General features: G+C 39.7%; 1 protein-coding gene across 10 annotated transcripts in view; it reads right to left on the bottom strand.

Moving 5' to 3' along the window:
- CUX1 (cut like homeobox 1) overlaps positions 1–25,141 on the bottom strand; it is a 280,862-nt gene that overhangs the window by 88,853 nt on the left and 166,868 nt on the right. For all 10 annotated transcript variants that reach the window (XM_087751495.1, XM_087751486.1, XM_087751487.1 and 7 more), the window contains exons 9-10: positions 12,472–12,520; positions 1,932–2,036 (exon numbers count right to left, since the gene is read on the bottom strand). In XM_087751495.1, coding sequence (XP_087607621.1) covers positions 1,932–2,036; positions 12,472–12,520 — 154 coding nt within the window. The remainder of the gene's footprint in view (positions 1–1,931; positions 2,037–12,471; positions 12,521–25,141) is intronic.

The following is a 25,141-nucleotide window of genomic DNA, read 5'->3' as shown; positions in this document are numbered from 1 at the left end:
ATTGTACCATCTCTTTTGTCTCCTTTTGTGTTAAGAGATCAATAGCTATAACACATCGGAGAGCTCAGAACCTCTCTTCCATGAAGAGCATAAGGAAATCCTTGTGCAGATCTGGGGAGCACGAGGCAGCCCAACGATGAATACTGTTCCATTAAAAAGCCTAAAACAAAGGTTAATGGCTGTTCCTCAGAAAACACCAGTGAAGTAGGAAAGAATCCATTTACCAAGAGAGAGACAATGATCGCAAGCATTATACCAAAGACCCTACAGCGAAAGAGCTGAAAATTCAACCCACCGGTGCTGTCACCCAAGCACCTTCCTTACAATTCAAGATGACATTGCAGCAGATTGAAATATACTCCATAACCTCTTTTCTGGAAAATACAGGCACAACAAAATACCTTTTCCATACCTTCTAAACACTTAGCTTGATTCTCAGTGACTACATACCATTGTATCTCACAGAAAGCTACATGTACGAACAGCAGTTAACAACGCTCTCCTATTACAGTGAATTATACTTTTAACTTGAAAAAACCTCTAATTTGCTTGCATGGAACATCACAAGTTGTATAATCATCTGCTGCTTGTGCCTATTGAGACTAGAACGTAGAGTCTGAAATAAGATAGATAATGATCATTTTCATCCTGCAGTAGTTGTCATATTAAATATAAATGAAGTGCAGAAGTACTATTAAATACAAGAAAGACCTAATGTTAAAATAATGATAAGACTAGGACATGAGATAGGAAGAGGCAGGTAATTCAGAGTTAAAAGTGATATTCAGGCTTGTTATTTTTTTATTTTTTGTTTTGCAGCCTGCTTGTCTATCTTTTGACTTCTCTGAGAAAATACTGGGTTGTATTAATAGGCGACCGAACAGATCTGGAGGACTTATGGTTTGTTACTCATTCTCTGCAAATGTATTTTAAAGGCAACCATGTGTTTCTTCAGTATCAGTGTCAAGCATGTATATGGCTTGCAAGAAAAAAGCAATATAAGGAGCATGATTTCTTTTGTCTGTTAAATCTGCTGCTTAGAAGTAGACTAAATTTCACTTAATTGCATATTTACATTTAAATACTCCTATTTAAAGACTCCTTTGACAAACAAAAATCAAAATAATCTGTCTGCTCATCTGTGATACCTGTTAACCCAGGATCCAGCTGGAGTCCTGTAATAGCACTCTGTGCCTGCAAGGTCCGATCAGCAGAGTCAGCGCTACCAACCTCCCTAAACAGCGGTGTTTGCTTTATTTAGAAACACACAGAGAAGGCAACAAGCAGCCAAACCTTTAGGAGTACAGGATATCTTCTCAATTTTCTAAGCTTCTTTTATTGGATTTATAGGTGTAATTCTCCGTTTAGATATATTCAGTGAAAACTGGAATGATACTGAATTTATTTCTAGTTCCTCTGACAGCCCATACACTAAGAGTAACAAGGCCTCGAAATGGGCAGGCAGCAGGTCCCCACTAATGCAACCAGCTCTGGCCAAAGTTGGTCCCCTCGGTCTGAAGCTCCATGCCTCTGCTGTGCCCTCCAGGCAGGCATGTTCTAATGGCCCACCAAGGCACTCTTTGTTATACCGCATTGCTGCCTTTATTTTTCCTCTGCTGATGCTCTTACCAACACGAAATAATTTCTGAGAGTTGCTGCTATCCGCCTGGACCGGCAGCTGTGGAGAGCTATGGATCACCGTACCAGTCACCACGGAGCAGAGCGACCTCTGTCCTTCCCGTGGTCTTCTGCAGCCACCAACCCCTCAGAAGCTTAACCAAACCACAATCCCAAAGGAACACAATTCCATTGCAGTTAAAATATTACTCCAAACAGGTATTTTTATAGCTGCGAGCATAAATTGAAAGAGCTGTGCTGCGTGCTGCAGGAATGTCAGAAACCTGTAAGAGTCAGTAAATATTTTCTCTCACCACATCAGGTGCCTTCTGGATCTGCGTAGCAAGTTGGAGAGATTTGTTAGCTGACGAGAGCTGCTCCCTTAAGGTCTCTGCCTCTCTCTGAGCCACCTCTGCCCTCTGAAGGAAATGAAAAGGGGTGAAAAGAGAAAGTACATTCAGTTTAACAACTGACAATTATTACAAGAACATTCATCAATTCATGCCTGACTGAATATAATTGATTTTCCTAAACACTCAACCTAATAAATGTTAGAAAAAAAACATAGAATGTGATGGATTTTTATTTTAAACAGTACAAGGAAGAAATAATTGAGCGATTATGACAGTAATTTAACGCTAGGAGCAAGGAATCCCCTGCTGATACTAATGCTGCGGCCCACTGAATTTCCCAGACTGAATAAATACAAGTGGAAATGGAGTCTTTTTATTCAATTTCTTTCTATTCTCATAGACCAAGCAGATTTTATTGCAAGGTTCCTCATGGGAATAATTCTCACGGGTAAACGCTGAATTAAAAGATATTCTGACCATTCTCTCTAAAACACATACAATGTTGTGGGCTGTCTTTCTTCAGTAATTATTTCCCAAAACATGAATTGTTAGATTCTGTTCTTTCAGCAGGTCTATTTATTCAACAATATTTAACCCTAAACTGACAATTTTGCGCAGATCAGTTACCAACTGCTGAGGATTTACGCAATATCTGATAAGCCTGTGACTTGGCTACCAGACAAAATTCTCATACAAATATTGAATAATAGCAGAAAGGAGAAAGGCAGAATTATGAGGCAAGATTGTCTGTACAAGAGTTTGGGTAGAGACAGATGGATCAGTAACTTCAGGCAATAAAGAGCAGCAAAGTCCTTTCCATAACTGTTTATAAACTTCTGTTAAGAAAGTGGAACAAAACCCCGTTGTTTTTACAGTATATACTCCTCTTGGTCAGACTTTCTTCTCTCCTTTTTGTAAAAATCTGGTTTATTTTTATAAAGCCACATTGCTTACCTCCTTGAGAAATGACTGATTTTCACCTGGGCTACCCCATGCAAATCATGCTGTACTTTCAGCAGAAAACAGCTACAATAATTTTCTATATCTCCACTTCCAAGACCTACCACCAACTCTTCCAAACCCATGAACTGCCACCAATCAAGGTCAAAACTTTTCTTGACCAACTTCTACACTGATGGGTCCCTTCCTTTACTGAACAATAAATTCATTTTTAAGCCACCAAAACTGCCACATTTCTGTGTGCCAGACTCCCTGCTTTTTCAGCTAATCCTTTTGAAAACCTAAGTCATCTAAAATAGCAAATATAAAACCTATACCCCTGTGTGTATGCATGGTCTTTGACTTACTAGTCAAAGCAGAGACTCTGTCTGCATGTTTAATCAATCAGTAAACTCACGGCAATCAAATACTAAATGCATCATCTGTGCTATTTGCTCACAACATTATATTAAACGATTTTGCATAGGTTCTACAGCTGTAATTAAAATGTAATTGTAAAATGTACAGTAAGATGGCTCTAATAATCAGAGCATGGGACACAACCTATTCTGTGCATGAAAAAATGGTAGCAGCATTAAAAAGGCACAAAAAGAGAGAGTTTATGTTGTTTATGCAGCTGGATAATATTAGGATAAAAAACTGAGCTAACAATACAGATTGAGATAAATTATTTTCTCGCACTTTATTAGATGTGGCTGTACATATATCAATCTAATAACTGCTAAACAACTCCAGCAAAGCAGGACAAGTTACTACACTGTGGCACTCGCTCTTGCATCTACTGCTGTATAAGTAATGGGTTTTGCAGCCTTAAGCAATTCTGCTGATGGCTTCCATTCACAGCAGCATTGTTTTGAGATTCTATTCAGCTTGCATGCAAGCAAACCACAGAGGATATTTCTAATAGATGTTACATCTGCATATACAGTAAGCTGTCAGCTGCCCTTTCTGCATAGCCTCCCCAGCCAATTCAGAACACCTGTTGTAATCCTGTGAATAATATTAGACAAGATTTCATACTATGCATTGTTAAAAATACATCAACAGAAACTTTGGGCAGTTCTGTTTGGGAAATACTGGTCAATTATTCTCTTTTTTTTTCCAGAATGGAAGCTTTTTAGAGCCAGAATTATAGATGTGTTCAGTGTCTGGAAAGCACTTTTGGGTGCTGTTGCAATATAAATTATAAATTACACACAAAAACCTGTTAGAAGAATGGTAGTTTCAAAATTGAGCACTTAAAAGTTTTGAAAAGCCAACCCCAAGGCCGCAGGTATGTTTGGCCACCCCCTGTGCGCAGGGCTTCGGGAGGCAGGCTGGAACCGCACAGTAACATACTACTGCTTTTTTCCAACAAGACCCCCTACTTCATTCAACTCTTGGGATGAATATTGCTCGGTGAATGAATATTTTGCTTTGCCCTCCTTGTTCCGTGTGTGACCTCTGTGGCTTATTTACTGCAAACTAATCCCACCTTCCTCTGCAGATAGGATTAATCGCTTCCTCATGGGCTGTGCTCTGGTTTCCACCATCAAAGGATCTAAGTGCTTCAGAAGCGTTAATGAATGCACTGGCACAAACCCCCAGTTTGAGCTATATGGGTTCCCCAAGCCCCCCGCATATTTCCATTTGGGTGCATGGTGGTGTCAACCACAACTGCATGGCACGGCACGGGCTGCGTTTGGCTGTTTCTCACCTGCTCGCCTGCACCCGAGACCCCATACAGCGGCTGTGGTGCTGCTCCCCTGAAAAAACCTCTGGTTTTGCCTCGCTGACTCCTGCCCCTCTCTCCTTGTCACTTTGTCCCCTTCCTAGTTCATTCTGGCCACTGGAAGCACCATTTCTGTCTTCTCTGAGCTTCACAGTGCCTTTAGCTTCAGGCAGGCAAAAGCAAGCTCGTACCTTGCACAACCTGACGAATGCACACAAACTTGCAGAATTTGTCTTACCCCCACGACTTCCTCCTTCCTCTTTTCCTTGCTGCTTCTTCTCCAAATGTCCTCGCAGCAGCCCTGTCCCGGTCCTTCTCCTCCCTCCCTCCCCCCCACGAACCCCCTCTCCACTTCTCGCTCTCCGTGCTCTCACGCCGAGGTTGCCCGTCTCCCCGTCACGGCAGGGGCAGTCTGGAGGGGCAACTCCCCTCCCAGTGCTCCCCGTCAAAGTGGCACTGAACCTTACATTACAACCAAGAGAAGAAAAACCTGGCTGGTTAATGTTCACCCAGCTGGCGCAGCGATAGACTGCAGCGTGCTTGGGACAGGCACAGACATCAAAGCCGACAAATTCAAACCAGATTCTGTTGAGTTTGTGTGAACTCGGGTTTTTTTAAGACACTTATAGGCTGGCCAAACTTGGGGCTTTTTTTCTTTTGCTACTTGAAGCAACAGAAGATACAACCCTGAGAAAAAGGCAAACCCTCCCTCATCAAATGCCAAGCCCCTTCTCTTAAATATGGGCACAGCAGGCTCCTCACCAAAACAGCAAGAACAACTCTTAACATGTGGGGAAAAGTGGATTTTTTTTTTTCCTAATCTTGTTCTTAGAAATGGTTGAACAATTTTTCCTGAAATAAGAAAAGAGAGTGCAGCCAGAGACAGACGCCCAGTATGGAAAATGGCTAAAACCTAGCAATCTTGCACAACTTGGAGCCACTGGGAAGTTCACGCAACCTTCTCTTTGTGTGAAACTATCCCACTTCAGCTAAGAAATATGTGTGCCATAGTACAGTCGCTTTTCATCAGTCAGTGCTAAAACTCTTGGTTTCTTACTTACAAATCTACCATGCGCAGCCTAGAAAAACCATGATGACCAGTGACAGTCAACACTATTGGCCTTGATAGAGATCATGCAAATCCAGCATTGTCAAAAAATGCTGTTTTTCTGGATAGCTCAGTCATACAATTGCTCCTAATTTCCTTACTGCTGTTTTTCTAGCATAGAGCTACCTCTCTGGTAACAAAACATTTCAAAATACTTTCATTCTTATTAATATAGCATGTAAATATTGTACTGTTCATAGTGGAGCCAGTAGGTCATGACGGTAATGCTGCCTTGTGCTTTCCAATTAAAAAAAAAAAAAAAAAAAAGCCTTACACAATATATCCAGTTTAAATTATTCTCATTGTTTCCTGACAAGATAATGAACAGCATGAACTGAGTACTCTTCTACTTACAGTAAAATGTTAATTTGATCAAAGACCAGTGGTGTGAATAGCAAAATGAGACACTTACAAGCAAAAAAGTATAACCTTTCCTTTAAAGTTCCACCAGGCAAACTATATTTCCTTATTACATGCTAAATTCAGTGCTATACGCGGCAAAATCTTCCTATGGACTAGGAGTGTATATTATCACAAGTAATTCTCCTGAAGTTAATGAGCCCGGTTATGGCAGTAATCACCATACTTGGTTTTAAGCGCTTGAAGCTGACATTCTTACGTGCGAGCTGCCGCAAACGCTATGTTTCTCAGAGTACGAGATCAATTAAAGCACACTGGTTCAATGTGCTTTAATATTCTGACTTTTGAGATATAAAAATTTATTCTAAAACCTTTAAACGACCCTAGCTTTCACAGAACAGCAGCAAGGTTATCAGAAAAATCTGTGACATGAAAGACTCTTCAGGGCTCTGGCACCTATTTTTTCCAGCAATGGAGAATTACATGAAAAAAAGAAAAAAAAAAAACCTCCAACAAACAGAAGAGGTTGGGTTGTCTTCATTCTTGTCTTCAGGCTATTGCACTTTCCTTTGCGCTCTGAAAGGCTGCCAGATAAACGTATTCCCAATTGAAAGCCAAGCATTTACAGGAAACTGCTGTGTTTGTATGAAAATAATATTAACCATATTTTGCCTTTATACAGCACTTCTCCATGCAAGGATCTCAGTGCACTTTATAAAGTAAATGTTATTATTCCCATTTTACAGATAGTGAAATCACAGGATTAAGGGAATGACCTCATCTGCTATAAAATGGCATAACTATGCCGAATTCAGTGGGGCTATGGCACACCACGATAGCAGAGGATCTCGTTCATTGCAAAGGGAGTCAGAAATAAAAAGCAAATACCCTGGCAGTATCTGTGTTAGCCTGGGTGCAGACGAAGGACCCATGGCAAGATGAATACCTTTCTTTGTGGAAACATAAAAGCAAGGACTGCCTTGTCACTGGTTTTGTTACCACTGCTGGGTCAGAGCAAAACCCTCCTGCGCAGCACTTGCACTACCTACGTTGTCTTGCATTTGTGTTGCTAAGTGAAAGAGGAGACTTGATTCCATCGGCTGCTCAAAAACATACATATTTTATAGCAATCTCACTTAGTGGGAATATATCTTCAAACCATTTTCCAATGTGATTTGTTAGCGATAGGAAGGTACCATATTCAATGAAATAAAAAAATGATTTGAGAACAGCATTTCTGCTAAAATGCCCTGGTGAGGTTTTATTTCTACTTCTATAGCAGACACTGTTCTATGTATTTTAGTGGTAGTTTGGTTCCAAAAAATGCTTAAACTTACTAACCCTCCCTCTACAGATCTTAAAATCTCTAACACCACATTTCTGTGGAATAAATGGTACCGATCCAGTCTAGAATCTTTAGTAAATGGTTATGTATTTTAGAAAGAACAGTTGTTCTTCTTTTATTGGTAACAGAAATTTCTATAGTTGACTGACTTTCCCCAGAAAAAATAAGAAGTAGAAATCTGGAAGCACAATCAGCACTGTGAAGATGTAAAGAAAACCAATGGAAACATTTTGCTTTTCCAAAGGGATAACATGGCATAGACACCGCAGAAAAAAAAATTCTTTATCTATAGCTTTCACAGTATAGTCCACCAAAAAACCCCTTGTCTTATGTTCTCTTTCTGTTACTACTCCCAAAATCTAAGGATACCTATATCTGAGTGTTTTTCAAATCTATTTCCTCCTCCTCAAGATTAAAATACAATAACCCAGGATCAACCAACCCTAACGGAAGTTCTCTTTTTCTTTTAAAAGTGAAAAAGCACTTTTTTTTTTTTTTTTCAGGAAGCCCAAATTACAAAGCCCATTAGACTTTGTTAAAAAAAAAAAAAATAGTAAACTGAATGTATAAAGCCAGTAAACAGATCTGGATACCTCAATGACATGAAACCACAAACTTAGACTCACTAGTAAAACCTTAAAATGAGCCCCTCTCTCTCTCTCTCTTTTTAAAACTTACTCCCAAGTATTTCTGTTTTCACAACATAGGAATTATTCTTTTCAATGGAAACCTCAGTTTTTCTCATGCACAACTGGGTGATTCCAGGTTGCTAGATGAAGTATAGAAACAGAAGGATAATTCATTTGAATAAATTTGTCATCCCAAGGATTTGTGACTTACTCCCATAAACACTTGTAAGAAAGGTGTAAACTTGAAATGGTACAGAAAAGTGCTAACCATAAATATTTGTGTAAAATATACATTCACGCAACTGTAACTGTTGCAAATGCGGAAAAGTACACTAGAGCTTCATTAACTTCACTGATTGGAAATTGTAATATTCTGGGAATCAAACAATAAAAAATTCAAAGATGCTATATCCCAAACTATGATAAATCATTTATTTTGACAAGTAAGGGTAGTTTAGTTTTAATTATTTATTATTATACTTCGTAGCGTATCAGAAAATATGCAGTGATTTACTGTGCAAAATGAAATCTTAATAAAATGAGTCCCTTCCCCAAACTACAGGATTATTAAATCTTCATGGAAATGCGAGGGTGAACTCTCGGCTTATTTTTGTTATCGAGCTGGCAGGTTAGTAAAGTGAAAATAAGCAATTCCTATTGCATTTAGTTATATTTTGACCTCAGCCCTTTACTTACCCAAGCCATACAAGTCATACAACCTCAGGGATGAGGAGAAAAACAGAGAGGGATAACAGACCCCCGCTGCCCACTGCTCTTCTGCTGTCTTGCAGATGATGCAGTCGCCTCTTACTGCTAAAGCAAGCGGGGGCTATTGGCTTCAGACTTTACACCCCTGCTAAAGCTACACGTCATGGAGCTAATGGCTCCTCTTGAGGCAGGCGTAGGTAGACCAGCCATTTTAATGTACTGTTCTTTTCCTTTTTGTACTGGTTTATACCTCTCAAGACTTTAAAGTGGAAGGGTTACTCTGCAGGCCACCACCGACACCTACCTCCCAGCCAGGTCCTGCCTCACCCTAACAGAGGGTGTAAACTGGTGTACTTAGATTACTCTGAGTTTTGTCAGTCTGAATGAGACTAGCCCTGCTGCAAAACCCCACTCAAGCTCTTGGATTAACCGCACTGAGTGCCTGGATTAGCAGCTGAGAAAGGGCTGTCATCCCAGCAGCCCTGCTGCCACCACATCGCTACCTCCAGCACCCGCCTCCAAACCCCTCCGCCCCAGCTTGCTCCGCTCAAGTGAGGCATTTATTTCTCCCATTGGTTAGGGTTAAGGTTTGGAGCAAAATTCAGTTTATACCTTGAGTTAATGACACAACGGAGAGAAACTGAGCTTTGCAGTCACTACCCCTTTTTCTTTCTAAGCAGAAAATTGCAAAGCTCACTGGTATTTAGGGGTAATTATTTCTATGAGCTAGTAATTTCTTCTGGGAACGATAGCACACAAACAAGCCCAGAACGCTCCTGCATGAAATAATTCGAGGAAAAAGCAGTGGGAGAAGAGAGGTGATGGAGTCTGAAGACTAGGAATGGTCCATGCTTCACCCAACAGGACGCGAGGGTGGGAATTACAACATCAACTCTGTCCCCATGGCTTTCATCACACAGAATATGGACACCCGGATCAACGTCAATGAGTACATCCACCCTCTTGTTACTGCAGAACTGGAGAGGGAAGCGGCACCCCGCTCCTCAAGAGTCAGAGAGGTGTCCTTACATAAAGCAAGGGAAGTGCAGATATGCCAGCTCTGGATTTAAAAAGGGCAGTAACCGAGAAAGGGATTTTCAAGAAATGTCAGATATTTAAAAATTTACAGCAAAGTATTTTTTCACATTTTCAAAGAAAACATTTTGCTGTTCTGTAAATTTCTGCTCCGAATCCCAGTCGTTTCGGTCAGTGTCAATTCCAGAGCAGCAAAACATCACATCAAAATCAGCAAGGCAGTCTATCCTCAAAGTAGGAGTCATGCTGAGCACTACTCTTTAAAGGTAGCCTTCATAATGGGGAATAAGTACTTACTGAAATGGTAAAAGGAAATGTTAATTTAACTATTAAATACATAATTATGTTAAGTACTTGTTTCTGCAATTTTAACACTTCAGCCTGATGCAAACTCACTTTCTGGCCTGTGCAATGGATTTAATTTCTTCCAATTTTTTTTTCAACTATAAAGAGGTAAAACACAGGAATTGCTGCTACAAAGATTACTTAGTTATAATTTATAGAAGTGTTTTATAAAGGTAAAGCACCACACAAGACAAGGACTAGGGGCATGTTTCAGCAAATCAGCTGAGCTACTTCGGCAGCCCGCTGCTCCTGCTCCTCCACCAGTGAACTTTCCCTTCCCTGTCTCCACCAAGGCCACGCGCTCCCCTCGCGTCCCTCATCTCGGTGCTGCTGCTTCTCCAATGTTTTGTTGAACTGCCTCAATTTGCTAAACCCACAGAAAACAAACCTGACCCCTTCACCCCAAATTCAGGCTTTTCTGGAGTTACTGAGCCTAATGGACTCAATGAAGGGTCCCCCAATTGCAAAAGCTTCTGCTAGGGAGGGGACAGGACCAGAGCAGCCAGGAGGGGGAAGCAGAGGAGGGGGCAATGGGGAAAGGCTCTGGCTTTACAACAGCTCAGAGGAATTGCACACTGATGTTTACATACAGATCCAGAGTGTGCTGAATTACAACCAAACTAAGGGTTATGCACATAAGCAGTTAAAAATGTTAACTAATTAAAAAAACCAACCAACCGACCAATGAAGTAACACCCCCCCCCTTCTTCCAGTTAGATAGGAAAATATCTTTAGTATTCCTGTATAAATAGACACATTCCATTTTGGTATGGCAATAAGGAATCAGAAATACCTGTTCTTTAACTACAACCACCCTTCTACTCTGAGAAAAGAAAAAACCTACTGGGTAAATCATTGCTGCAACTTTGCAAAACGTACTGCCTTTGCAAAAACTTACAAAATAATTCAACCGAAACATCTTTAACACCTACATCATTTCTAAAAGGTCTACAGATTTTCAAATAATTACTAGCACTTTCATAAATATTTAATGCTGTCTACAAAAGTTCTTTGACAGAACTAAAAACCCACTGTGCAAACCCCGATTTTCTTTTACTGACTAAATAATCAACCCAACAACTTACAAATCTCCCTTCTGCTTCATTAATAATTTTCCCATTTATAAAGAACTAACGTAAAGGACAATATACTTGCTATACTTGTCAGCTGCACCAGGGGAGCGTGGGGGCTGAAAGTGGTTCTAGCAAAAGGAAAAAGACAAAACAAACCAGGAGGTGGAGGGGGGTTTGTTTTCAACAGGATCAGTGCCCTGGTCTGGCTCATGGTGCGGCTTCACCACCACCACTGGCAGCACGAGGTGTGCAGCAGGACCGCGTGGCGGGGAAGGGGATGCAACCAGTCTTCCTGGAAGCGAGCTGCTCTTAGGTAAGCTTCAACTGGATTATAAAACCATAACCTGAGAGACTTAAGATCGGTAATCTCTGATCTTACCTGACAGAGGGATTAATGAAACTCACTGATAAGCAAATGCCCAGTTGAGGTTTCCTTCTGTGAAACGATCACCCATTGCATGTATCACCTGTGAATCCTGCATGGCCACACACATCTCCTTCATCACCTCAAGCAGTCACTCCAAGTACAGACTGGCACTTTGCTTGAATGTTGGGCTTGGTTTTTTTGAAACCTTTTTTTTTTTTTTTAATTCTAAAAAGTTCCATATGATCGTGCCACTTTCTCAGGAGTGTGTGCACTGAGGGAACGCGGGAGAAATATTTCACAGTCTGCCAAATTAGCATCTGCAGGAACAAATCATAATTTCTTTGTTCTCCTGCATGGCACAGTCTGATCCAACCCTTGCTAAAAATTAATACGCCAATAAAACATATCAGAAAAGGAAGGAAAAAGAAAAGGTCAGAGAAGGCCACAAAAGCTGGAGCTGCAGCTGAAGGTCAGGCCTCCCTAAGCCAGGCTGCTGGCAGCCCTGCCAGTGCTGCAGGGCAGAGGCCCTTTACTTTGGGTAAACCAGTTACCTACATGTCCAAATAGGGGCCAACATGATGGATTTAGAAACATAAACCCAAGAATAACTACAGTGAGAAACTTAAGTTTAAATTATTAGAAGGTAAATATATGGCAAGCACTACTCTACTGTGCATAAAATCCTTACAGAGTATCCCTAAAGAGCTGTATTTTTCTCTAAATTTGCGTATTTTCTTATTCTACACAGTTACAACTGCTAAGTGCATACAAAAGAACTGTCACGAAATCCAAAAGAGAAGGAAAAAAAAAAAATCGAAGTCACACTTAGAATTTTATGAGGGACTCTCTTAAAATCATACCTGATTTGCTCTTTCAAGGTCTGTCATGATCATCTCGATTTCATCAGCCCTGGGAGAACAAGAGAGCAGAAGTACTGTTATCACATGAAGAATGCCTGCTATATGAGTTCATGCACAGTACAATTGCAACATTCATACAAACAATACCAATTTCCAATATTTTTTTTAAAGGACACAGACTGATCAGCTGATCTTTTGACCGGTGAAATCCTCTTGGGTTTCAGCTCTGTGGACTGGTTTGCAGGTCTCCAATTCCTTTGCCAGTCCCCTTCTTGCAATGAAATAAGCCTATTGATATCTGAGCATATTCATTAGATCTTTGAAGACCTTACTCCGCAGCCTTCTGCAGAAGGGCAGTGTCATCTTTCCTACATGTAAAGGTGCTTCACAAGTGATAATTATGGAGAAGTCAAATATTACAGTTCGTCAGTCAACTACTTGTATACGCGTACACAGAAGTAGCCTGTTACTCTTCTGTTTCAGTGTGCCTAGAAGTTTGGTTCTAAATTTGGCTAAAAAAAAAAACCCCATATCATGAGGTCAGAGACCAAGAAATTGAATTTTACATTATGTAGAAAAGAGTTTTTTGACACAAATTTATGAAGCTCTAAATTTAGACTCAGGCTCTTAATGCACTTTACAAAGCCGAACAGGAAAGTCAAAGGGTTGAAAACTATACAAATAGTCAAGGAAAAAGAGATCCTTCCCATACGTGTGTTAGGTGGCAGCTACCAGCCCTGACCCTTTAAAAAACGCAGCATTTCTAAGACTTTGCTCACACAAATGGATCCAATCCTTAAGCAATCTTTTTTTATCATCATGCTGAATCATGGGCAAATATGCCCATGGGACACTCATGCTCTCACCTGTGAAAGGTACCAGGAAAAGGGCCTACAGACCTAAAAGTATGTTCTCTATCAATATAATAAGACATATTACTTCTCCCCAGACATTCTGCCTGTCTTATATCTCTGGACCATATGGAAGCAATAAACACTATCCTCATCTCCTATGAACAGCAGCTTTAACCAGCAAGTCCTTTTGCAATCTGCCAACACCATAATGTCTGTTTTTTGTTTTTAATCTGTAGCAGATCATTATCAGTAAAAGCTGTGAAATACTAGAATTCCCTTCCTCTGCCGATGCAGAAAAGTCAGGGTTTGTTTTTCTGCTGATCCCACGGAAGATCCATTTTTCTATGCAGGTGTTTGCTGGGAAGGACGGTTAATTGAAGTACATCAGGGTACTGGCACACTCGAGATTGGATCATTACACTGAATATTGACTTACTCTTCAACAGCATTTTAGGTTTCTGCGTGCACACTTAGGGAAATACCGTAAAAGATCATAATAAGTAAATGTGTATGTATATAAATTAATGGAAAATTATTTTTAATTACAGCCTTTAATGTTGTCGGGGCAACATGAATTGCTTTTTGAAAAAATCTTTTGGACAATAATGGAAAACAGATTAACATGTGTTTTTTTGTGCAGGAGAAGCTAATGTGCTCTTACATTGGAAAGAAATCATGTACACGATGTTTGGAATTAATAATAAATAATAGACATTAGTTACTGAATTGAACAGTCACTCCTTGGGCAAATAAGGATTCAAAGTGTGCAGGGAGTAGCCAGAAGACTAACCTGGACAGGCTAACATAAGCCTACAATAACACTTTTGATCTCTTTAGCTTCCGTAGTTGTGAAACATCTTTTGTTTTAGACTCCAGCCCCAAAATACTTGTTAACCCACTTAGGGAAATGACAGTATTTCACATTGAAAAGATGTCCCTAAGACCATGCAAATGACCCCATTATGTATCTGTAACAGAGATAAGAGGGAAGAGAGCATCCTAATGCACACACACACATAAAAACATTTCCCAGCATTTTAAAAATATTTTTAGCCAGGATAGTTTAAGGATCCACTTTATATAAGCTTATGCATTCAGGCTGAATTTATGTGTGAATGCCTCAGGTTTTATGGAGCCAGTAAATGATGTCTGGATTATGTCACATGTCTCCCAGATCAGAGCTGGGAATGTCCCATCCCAACACACTGGCTACAGCTTAAGCAAATCCAGTTTCCACTTGCTTCTCTGTAGGGTTTGGAGAACAATAAAATCCCTGCTTTTCCTCCCAAAGAGGGGGTTCCAGGTATCAGCCAAAGGTCTGAAAAACTGCAGAACCTGAGAAAAGCAAAGGACTTGGAAGCACAAAACCCTCGGACTGGGAGAGGAAGAGCGCCCTGCTTTGGGAGCAGAGGGTTGTTTTTCAGTTCAGCCAAGGGAACTTCTTTTTTGGAGAAAAGAAGATGACTCTGATGCAGAAGAGATGAGCGGGAAGGGGCAGAAATGTGCAGGGGTCTGGACCCATCAAAGCACCCTCAGCCACCTTTAAAGGTCACAGAGACAAGCAAAGGGAGCCAAGGGTAGGGAAACAGATGAATGCAGCAGAGCAAGAGAAGGAACCTCGGAGGGATGTCGAAGGCCAAGGGCCCAAGGGGAGATGGGACCAAGAGCAGCAAAGCAGGGGAGCACCCTGGGCCAGCAGAAAGGTGCGTGGCTGCCAGTAAAACAGGCTGAAACACAGGACGGTGCCTGAAAAATGAGGTGGAAGGACTCAGGACAATCCTGTATTTAAAATGGACAGAAGTATTAATACCAGTATTTGTATGCCATTTCGGCTGGGGTCAGGATTTAAGAGCTCTATTACAGCACTGGTATACGCAGCCAATTACAAAAAAAAAGGCGACCAAGGATATAGAACGCCATAAAAATGACATTTCTGCCCTTCAGCACGCACAGATAATTCTGACTGAATCCAGTAGAAGTGTCAAACTGTAGCCAAGGGCAAAATTGTCCCTTTGTCCTTGTATCCAGACACACCAGCTGACTGATCCTGAACTCCCCTTTCCCTCATACATTTTTTTCTACCTAGCTTTTCCACACACAATCTGTCTCCGCGCACCTAATAAAAGGATGCAACATCTCCAAAAAAATTCAAGCAAAACATCTCCAGCCTAGCAGTCTGCACACCAATGGAGGTTAATGTTGCAACCATAAACGTTATCTTTAAGTAAAGTAATGAATTAAATTACTCTATATTCTTTCCTAGCACAAGTGTCAACAGCATTCAGAAGAATCTTCAAAAGGAATTCAGTCTTTTCATTTTAAAAGCTCAACTACCACATCAGTAGCTGGCACTCAGCAGTCTAAAATCACTTATTTGAGAAAGTCTCTAATAGCTACATTCACTGTTTGCTCAGCAAAAGTATTTATTATAAAATAAATTACAGTCCTCACACCTTTTATGCACTCACAGAAACAACTTGCATTGATTTATTGTTTACAAAGCACCACATTGAATTCAAACCTGCAAGGTACGAGGAAACTCTACTTTGGCTCACTGAATTAGTCCCACACAGGTCATTTTTGATGTATTCTCTATCCACCACATTTGCTCATTTTCAGCCCTTCATATTTCAATATTTCTCTTTATTTCAACAGAACTACTTGACAGGCAAAATATCATCCAGCGTCTTGTCCTGAAGGTTTTCATTGCAAATCTGGTGGGAACCTTGAAGGGAACAATGGCCAAGTTTAGCAAATCCGTGGGTATACTGACCCTAAACTTCTGACCAAAGTCATTCCATGTGAACTAAACTCACTTATAAGAGACACAGATCTGATTATTGTACTTTTAGCTTTCTTCGTTCCTGAAGCAACATGCGACTTGGCCTCTTGCGAGTGCCTGGATTCCCCCATCACCCCAAGAGCTGAAGGCAAGGAGAAAAACCCCAAAGTTCTGTCTTTCTTCAGATAGATACAGGGAAGGAGGGTAATTAGTAACAAGAAGACCTTTTGCTAAAATACACTGATATTTACGGTGTTCTACAGCAGATTTCTACATTGCAACCCAACATTATTCAGGGTTTCTCAGGGGTGATACTTTCTTAACATTAAAACAGATCATGAGAAAAAGAGCGGGTAAAAGCTGTTTTCAGGAACAAATATTATCTACCCTGTGTTTTCTCATTCCACAGATAGTATAATCATTTATCTGATCTAATTCCTTATAATCTCTGTGTTAGATGAAAAGTAATCATGTAAGCAAGACAGTTCTTACTCTGTATTATAGCTAGCTTGTTCTAACTTTCAACACTTTCAGGATAAGAAATTTAGGAAATCAAATTTTAAGCTCAAGCATTTGGATTCACAGAATAAGCATCACCAAGTAAAAAGAACCTGAACTGTTGAAACAGCATGACCATGAAATATTCTATTATTTCTTCTCTTGCTACTGTATTTGAAGTGAAAAACAAAATGCATTAAAAGCTATAGAATTTACAGGGTATAAGCTTTTACCAGTTATGAAAGAGCCCTCAAAGCTAACATGCCATCTATAAAAAAACAACTTAAGGAGTTTAAAAAAAACCCCAAAACGAACCCTACTTTTCAATTCAATTGCTTATGGGAAATAAAAACCGCAGAAAGGCTCAATTTTCTTTTTAAGATCAAGATAACCGATTACGTTTCAACAGCATAACAAGCAAGCAAATTCAAGAATTGGTAACATGGAAGAAGCTCAGTTCTTTTTCTAAATAAAATTAAATCAGATGAAAACCCTGAACACCATGAAGCTATTCACTTGCAAGCAAGAGGAATCTGGACTTTATGATTAAAATCCAGTTGATCCAACTCCTTCATTTAGATACTAGCTTAAAGAGGCAGAAACAATTCCTTTTTTATTAACATGACAAGTGAATGGTTTGCCAAATCTTGTGGCTACAGCCCCCTAAACATTCAAACTTACTGAACCTTGAAGGAAACTGCTGTTGGATTCTTTATACATGGAAGAACTGAAAAATACAGATGACACTTTTGAAATTGCAGTCAGTGGCACGGCCAAGAAACTTCACTAGCGGGGCAGATTAATATTTTGGTTTGGCAAAAAACAAACAACATTTTTTCCCACACATTTGTTTTCTTTAAAAACATGTATAAGTTTACTGGTCAGAGCAAACGGTATATGGAGCCACTGGGGCTTGTTAAAATGTTCTAATTACTAAAACATTTATGCAGGCAATTTCAAACTAAAAACATACATTATCAGCTAATGTGCATTTATGTTTAATTAAGAAAAAAAGAAAAATTCTACTTGTAACATATATCTGTGATCGTCACAGAGCAAATTTTGGCCAAATTAGGTAAACATCTTAGCCTCTTAAAATTAGAGGCAGTATAACCTAGTACTTAGTTAGCACAAGACAATATAGGAAGAGTTATTTGGGACATTTGGGAGGGGAAGAAAAGAAGAAGGGCCAGAGCATGGGGGGGGGGGGGCAAAAAAAGCTCAGTGCATTGAATTTTTTCAAGTTTCAATAATTTTTTTATCAGGAAAGGTTCCTGGGTCTAGGAAGTAATTTCAGATCACTAAACAACGTCAAAATTGCCTGCAGCCCAATGATCACAGCATTCACTCAGGGCACAAGAGCATTCCAGCATTTGAATATTCAATTTTATTTTTTCTTTAAGCAAAACAGAAGCACGACAAATATCCTACCCAAATTCAAGACTCTTTCTAAGCTCTGCTGGTAGATGCCCTCATCTAATCCCTGCACCTCAGTGACCATGCCAAGGTGCCCGTGGTGCTGGCTTGCTTAATTTCCAGGCAAGAAAGAAGAACCAAACACTTTCTTTGAAGCTCTTAGAAAGTTTCCGATAAAAGGTAATATAAAAAACCTACTAATTCTATTCTTCTTGCACCTTAAGAGTATCACTATACACATAGTTGAGGCATTTTTAGAATTCATAATGATTCTAATCCAACGAACATCCATATCAGATAAACCCACCTTTATTGCTACTACAACCTCCAAAAGCAATAGACACAAGGGTTGTACAACCAAGAAAGAAAAAAAATGTTATTTCAGCATAACCAGTATAGCACGTCAAAGGGCAAGAACTCACACACTTTTTACTACTAAGTTCCAAATCTACTTTTCAAATTGCAAGAGCTATAGGTTAATATTTTCTTTCACAGCAACCCTCTAAGGATCTTCAGATCAGATAATCCTTTTTCCAATGTCATATAAATCCAGGCCTCTTGTAAAAGAATTTCTCTGTTCAGGGATTCATAAATCCACCAACTTTAGTAATGAATTGGGTGTTTCCTTTCCTAGGAACTCAATTGAAGAAAAAATCCTCTCCCTGCTAAGCAGCGAAACACTGAAGGCTTTAAATTGAGAGATCAAAGAAATGCTGGTTTCAGGTGCTCCAGCGATTACACAATACATCATCTGGATTAATCTGGGGAATGGTTAAATGTCCACTGTATACTGTCCAGACCCCTCTTTGCAGTTATCCTATACTAAATCAAGTTCCTCCCCTAGCAAAAAGAGACTCAATGCTAACTTTTTCAGGTTTTTTTAGTTTTATTAGAATTAGTTCTCGTTTCCTCTCATTGCTAGCCTTGTATCTGTGCAGTGCACCGCATAGAGATTCCAGCTGAAAAGATAAACTAAATCTCACGCAAAGATTTCTCATTAAGCACACCAGGTTAGTATCATAAGCACCAAGATCAAGCAGTTGCACCAGCTGCAGGTATGATCTTCAAATAAACTATGTCCTAGGTGCTTGAAAGATGTCAAGTGATCATCAAATATTGATAAAGGTTAAAGAAACTGCTTATAAAGCCCAAGATATTGAGCAATACCTGGACAATACAAGACAAGAATCATCTCGATCGTTAGAAGAAAAAGACCCTATAGAATAAAACATCTTTCAGTCTGTAGAAAAACTGCTTTCCAAGAAAACCTGCACAGCACTTTGTTTTCTCTTCCATGGCTTAAGTCAGGATTTCAAGGATAAGAAAATCATGTTTGCAATTATAAAGTTTTAAACACAATAGAAATCAGCTTTATTCCAGTGATACACTAGGGAGCAGAGTTTCTAGAAATCAGCAGTGTTTTCTTAATAATTTCTACAGAGAGAAATTGATACGAGTGACACTAATTGATATGCTCAATAAAATATAAAGAGAAAAAACCAGAATTATATATAACAGATAGTATCAACTCATAGAACCCCAGAGCTGTAATTCCCATAGTGTTACACACACATGACCTTGGCACACTTTGCAAACCAAAGAAGAACGCTTAATGTAAGGAGTTGGAATAAGGAAAAGACATATTGGTTGTATTAAAAAGTAGCCCAATATATAAATAGATGGTAGATCTTTTTTATTTGATGACAATACTATTTTCTTACATGGCACATATTTACATATATTGCACCACAGCCAATATGAATCTTAGCTCCCCATACTGCTCAATCCTCCATTTAAAGACCTCTTACTCAACTTTCATTGTGTTTTTCTCTCCACAAGACCAGGTCTCTTGTGAACTCTGTGTCGAGCCATCACGCTGCCCGTTAGGGAAAGGAAAAGAAGTGCAACAAATCCTTTTTCTCCTGGTCTCATGATCAAACATGTCCTCTTTCACAATGTATTTTTGCTTTACCCTGAAAAGCCCTGTGCATAGTGTTAAAGTCAGTAATTAGGAGTGTCCAGATTTGGATCATTCTGGGTTTCCTCCCACCTCAGACCACTGGTGACAATCCTTCGGGCCACAGAGGAGTTCAAAGGAGGCTGTTGAAACACAAGATGATTTTGCACCTGAAATTTGCAGAAACAAGTAACCTTGTTTAGATGGACCTAAAAATCAGTTTCCAGAATCTCCAGGTTCAGGTTATGCCCAGTATTCATGCTCAGAGGGGCCGATTTAGACAAACAAACATTTCCAGCTGCCTTCCCGGCCACTGCCAATCTGCACTGTGCTATGCCCTGGGTAGCAGGAGTCACTGCCTGATCCAATACCACAGCTCTGAGGATTTTCTAACAATGCAAGATGACACAGATGCGGCAAACTCTCTATTTCCTAGTGCCTCCTGTTACAAATTGAAAGAGCTTGCTGCAATTCCCCTCTCCTGACTTCAGCTGATTCAATAACGTACCAGAATTTAAACACAGACACCCTTCCCTCTCCCTCACTTGCACACAAAGCATATCAAAAGCATGGAATTACTCTTGACTTGGCCTTGAGCAGCCAACACGATGTCAATTTTACATGTTTTATAAAGCAACAGCATGTAGAAAGCAACTCAAATGCAGGTCATATCAAGCATGTGACCCACAGAGCAATCAAAGACTGCCTGAAACTGTCATTCAAGGTTCAATCATCATCTTGCAGGAAAAATGAAACATCTGTGGCCCAGAGAGTTAAGTTATGTATTGCATAATTCATCTGGTGTCTGCCACAGCAGCCATTTTAATGCTCTAGTGATAAACATGTTTGATTATTTTTGTTTTGTTTCCTGTCGCCTCCATAGTATTTCTATTTATCTACCCATACTACAACGCATAATGGAGATAACAAATATACAAAACAATGTTACAGTCGGCTGATAAGACATGGGAAATCAGCAGTCTTATTAATCACATTAAGGCAGCATCATTATTAAACCGTACGTTCCCTGTAATTGTACTCATTTTGGTTCTTTTGGGTACACTCTGAGTTAGATTTGATGATGAAATCATTGTTTCCCAAATATCCAAACATGAACTTTGGAGGTCTTTCTAGTAGAAGAAAAAGACCTCTCCTCATACACAAAGCAAGTTTCTCACTGTTTCCTAGGTTTTCCATCCCCTCATTTCTTTTTGATCCCGACATAAGCAGGAGGAACGTGCATCTCCTACCAGACAATGCAGAGGACCCCTCTCTGTTCACTAGTGGGTTTGTGGTCTGCACTGTGAGAAACACTAATCTAAAGCAACCTTTGCAAGTCATTTTGGGAAGTGATTGTTTTATTAATAGTAGCTTAGTTCAATTTACTCCCAAACTTGTAAACCCTAACACATTCTCACCTGCCATGAACTTCACGGACTTTCAGAACATGTACCTGCAGAGCAGGTGGGAACTTTAAAGCTCCGGGTCCATGCCCCACTGTCTGGGTGTTTATTCCTGTCTCCAGGAGTTGACCACTTCTGCAGTCTACTCACAGAGCTTTAAATGTCAGTTAATTTGTTACACAATTAAACAGAGCAGCTATCACTTGTGCAAAATTTAATAGACTTGGTCAATACTGGCTTGCTCCAAAAAGGTGCTTTGCACTGGCCTGATGGAAGAAAACAAGCAACAGCCTCTGAAGTGGTGAAGTCAGGAATATTCTTACCCATTTTCATGATCTGGAGTCTATAGGATTCCCACAGTGAGCAAAATCCTCACTATAAAGCAATAAGTCAGTGCTATTACAAAACCTGATTTGGTAGGACCAGAGTTTTACCTGATACCCTGAAAGCTTGCATGCGGTTTCCTGTGATGGTCTACATGGAGGTGAGTCAGTGGATAAAATAACACATTCTCCCGTAAGCCCAAATACAAATAAAGCACTATTTCCTATCGATTGTTCCTATGAAGTTGTTTAGACAGTATCTATTGTAATAATATCAGCTGTCCCATCTGTGCTTTGTAGCTGCTCCCCTTTGCTACTTCCTTCTGCAATATTTCTAGGTCACTCCCTTATCCCCTAAACGTCATCTCTTCACCTCCCAGCCCACAAATGGAAATACAGGTTATGGATGCTTTCCAGCAACACATACATGGCTGATCAACCAGCAAGCAGGGAGGCAACTGCTGTTCTCTCAACCTGCAGCCCTCCACTCAAATGGATTATTAGTCTGTCTGTCCTATCCATTCCCAATTCCTACAAGATTCACCAGAGCTCCCTGTGCTGGGCATTTCTAGTGCTGTTAGTTACTGCTGAAGTCAGTCATCAGCTTCCAAGTTAATTTAGGAGGGAAACTGATGAACTGCAAACTGATCACCAAGCAGGCTGGCAGTAAAACAGAGCCCAAGCTCATGGAAGCTTCAATTCCTTAGGAAGCCAGGCTTAAGGCTGTGGCCATGCAGTGCTGCTGCTGGCTACGGGTGCAAATAGGCTGCTCTGCAGAGCAGAACTTGCCATCTTTTATTTTACTTGAAAAAAATGTATAACAAAGTATAAAATAAGAACTTCCTTAAAGACCAAGTCTTAACTGATTAACTGCTGCTCTACAACTTGAATAAGCTGTTTTATAGTTGTTTCCCTAAATAAATAAATAAATAAATAAAAATAATAATAATAGGCAGTTTGGCATTTTGGAAATACAGCACCTGCAACAATTTACTTATTTTTGCTGATGGAGTTAAAATAGATAATTTATTCAAAATTAGAAACCTTAACTGCAGGCATCTTAGGTGTCATTCTTTTTTATCAGAACGGCAATACTTTAAACTGTGAAGAATCAGCAGGAAGAATTGTCTGTGCTTTGATTAAAGAACCTCTAAAAATACACACAAATATTTTAACTTACTCAATAATGTCACTGGAGTTACAATGTGTAAAATCAGTACATATATCCTGGCAAGGTCATGGGGGTTTTTTGCTGTTTTTTTTGGTTGTTTATTTTTTTTAGAATCACCATGTCACACCTGAAAAATTACATTAAGTTTTGAGTAGTTACAACCCCAAAAAGAACAATCTTCCCACATTCTACATCAATGCTAAAATCACATATTTCTGTATCTTTGTTTTAAAACAAAAATAACCTCAAAAATTAGACACTGTTCACAATTTTTACTATAGCAACATAAATATTCCAGATTCATCTTTACGAGTTCTTTCCAGAGACACTCAGCATCTCCTCTTCTCCTTAACTGCAGAAAGAGCTGAGGAGCTCAGTAATTTGGAAAATCCAGGTATCTATTAATTTCTCCCCTTACTTATTCTGTACCTTTGTCCATCACTGCAAGAACCTATAAAATGCTTTTAACTTACCTCAGTCTATATTCAGTGAAACAGATTTAAGTCAGTTTGAAAATAAAACAGTGCAGTAAGCAATTTTATGTACAGATGTCACTCCACAGGCATATATCAAGGGAAAATTACTGTTTACCACCACAGCAATGACAGACCATCAGCTCCTACCTTGTGGAGAATGGTAATTTTCCAGTGGCCTGAACATGTATTAGGGTAAACATAAAAGACTAAAGAAGAGAAATCCATACCTGTTTCAATCTTAGCTGAAAAGCTCGAGTTCTCTAAATTATCTGTCCCCTCCACCCAGTCTGACTTTCGTAACTGGTACTACGGAGTATAAGACAACATCCTACGTGGCCTTTTGAAGGATTTACTGGCATGAAACAAGGTAAGTATGTCCACTAGGCCAATAATCTCCAATTTACTATTTCTTACGAAGCTGTTTACGTATCCCTCCAAGCATATTTACTAACAGGCACCCAAATATGATCATGTCTTGCTTCCCTACATTGTCAAATGCACCTGTAGCATCTCGTCAGTGGTTTATGACGGACAACAAAAAGGCATTATTTAGTGGTAGAATCTGGATAAAAATGCAACTTATTTTTACCTTTTGCCTTTATCTATGTAAAGGACATGTGCGCTGTGCAAAAGAAAAGCTACAGGTTGACTTTGCAGTAACACAGCATTCAAGTGGGAGATGTATTTGGGGAACGCTTTAGATGCTTTTAGCTTTAGAAGTGAATATAGGTGATGCACCTATTCTCTGCTAGCTACTCAAGCAAGTATTTCCTTCTGGCTATCGAAGAAAACAGCATTACATGGTCTCTGATAAAGGCAACTGATGTCCTTCTATCCAATAAATGCACTGAAAATAGCATAAAGCGATGATGGGAGACGTGTTTACTGTACATTTTGAGGAGGTTTTACCTTTCCCATGAGCTATGCCGAAGATTAACAACCAGGATGATTGCTATCTTTATAATAATCTATCCAATTACCAATATGGTTTTCTCTCTTCCCAGTTTGTTCCAGCTTTGCTCTGAATGGAAAAACTACTTCTGGTAAATTGCAATCAGGTCACCATTTTGCAGTTTCAGTTTATAGCTATCAATAGCATGAGTCTTGCTGACCTGAGTGACAAAGCTGAAAAAAAATAGGCAGAAAGAAACAAAGGAGGGAACGGGAGACCGCATAATAGAGAAAACAAATCGCAGGAAGGAGAAAAGGCAGATATTGTCTAAATCTGCACAACAAGCACCAGTTCATTATTACTTAATGGAGATCGATGCCTGAGACACAGAACAACGTCCTGGTCTTCGGATGGAAGAGTTGCCTTTCTCTCTTTCCCTTCCCTCCTCCAGATTTGCTCTCACACCAGTGGGGCATCCCGAGAAGCAGACTCAGCCTCCAGTTGTCCTCAGGAGTTCCACTTCGTCGAGGAGCTGGATGGTAGGTTAGCACCAATTAGATGCTGTGCTGGTGTCAATCAGCGCAGCTTCACTCGAGCCGCTTGTACCAGCAGAGCATCCAGCATATTTTATTTTTATATCTTTGCTGAATATATAAAGCTGCTCAATTCTTTTCTAACTTAAGTCTCCAGTTGTACTGGATTATGAGAGATGCTCACTAATATGATTGACAGATTGCCTGTCTACACAGAATCTAAACCAGGTATATATTAGACAGCAAAATTACTCTAAATAATCCTTTGTGGCAAAACCCAGCAACACTAGGTACTACTGCAAGCCCTTAGAGGACAACAGTGCAGCATTTTCTAATTTAACCTTTTACAATTTTATTTGCAGAAA

This window comes from Nipponia nippon, unplaced genomic scaffold (assembly GCF_047370975.1).
Source record: "Nipponia nippon isolate SJK-2023a ecotype South Korea unplaced genomic scaffold, ASM4737097v1 scaffold_15, whole genome shotgun sequence".
NCBI classification, from domain to species: Eukaryota; Metazoa; Chordata; class Aves; order Pelecaniformes; family Threskiornithidae; genus Nipponia; species Nipponia nippon.
Note: the sequence above shows the minus strand (reverse complement) of the source record. Positions and strands in the feature narration are given on the sequence as shown.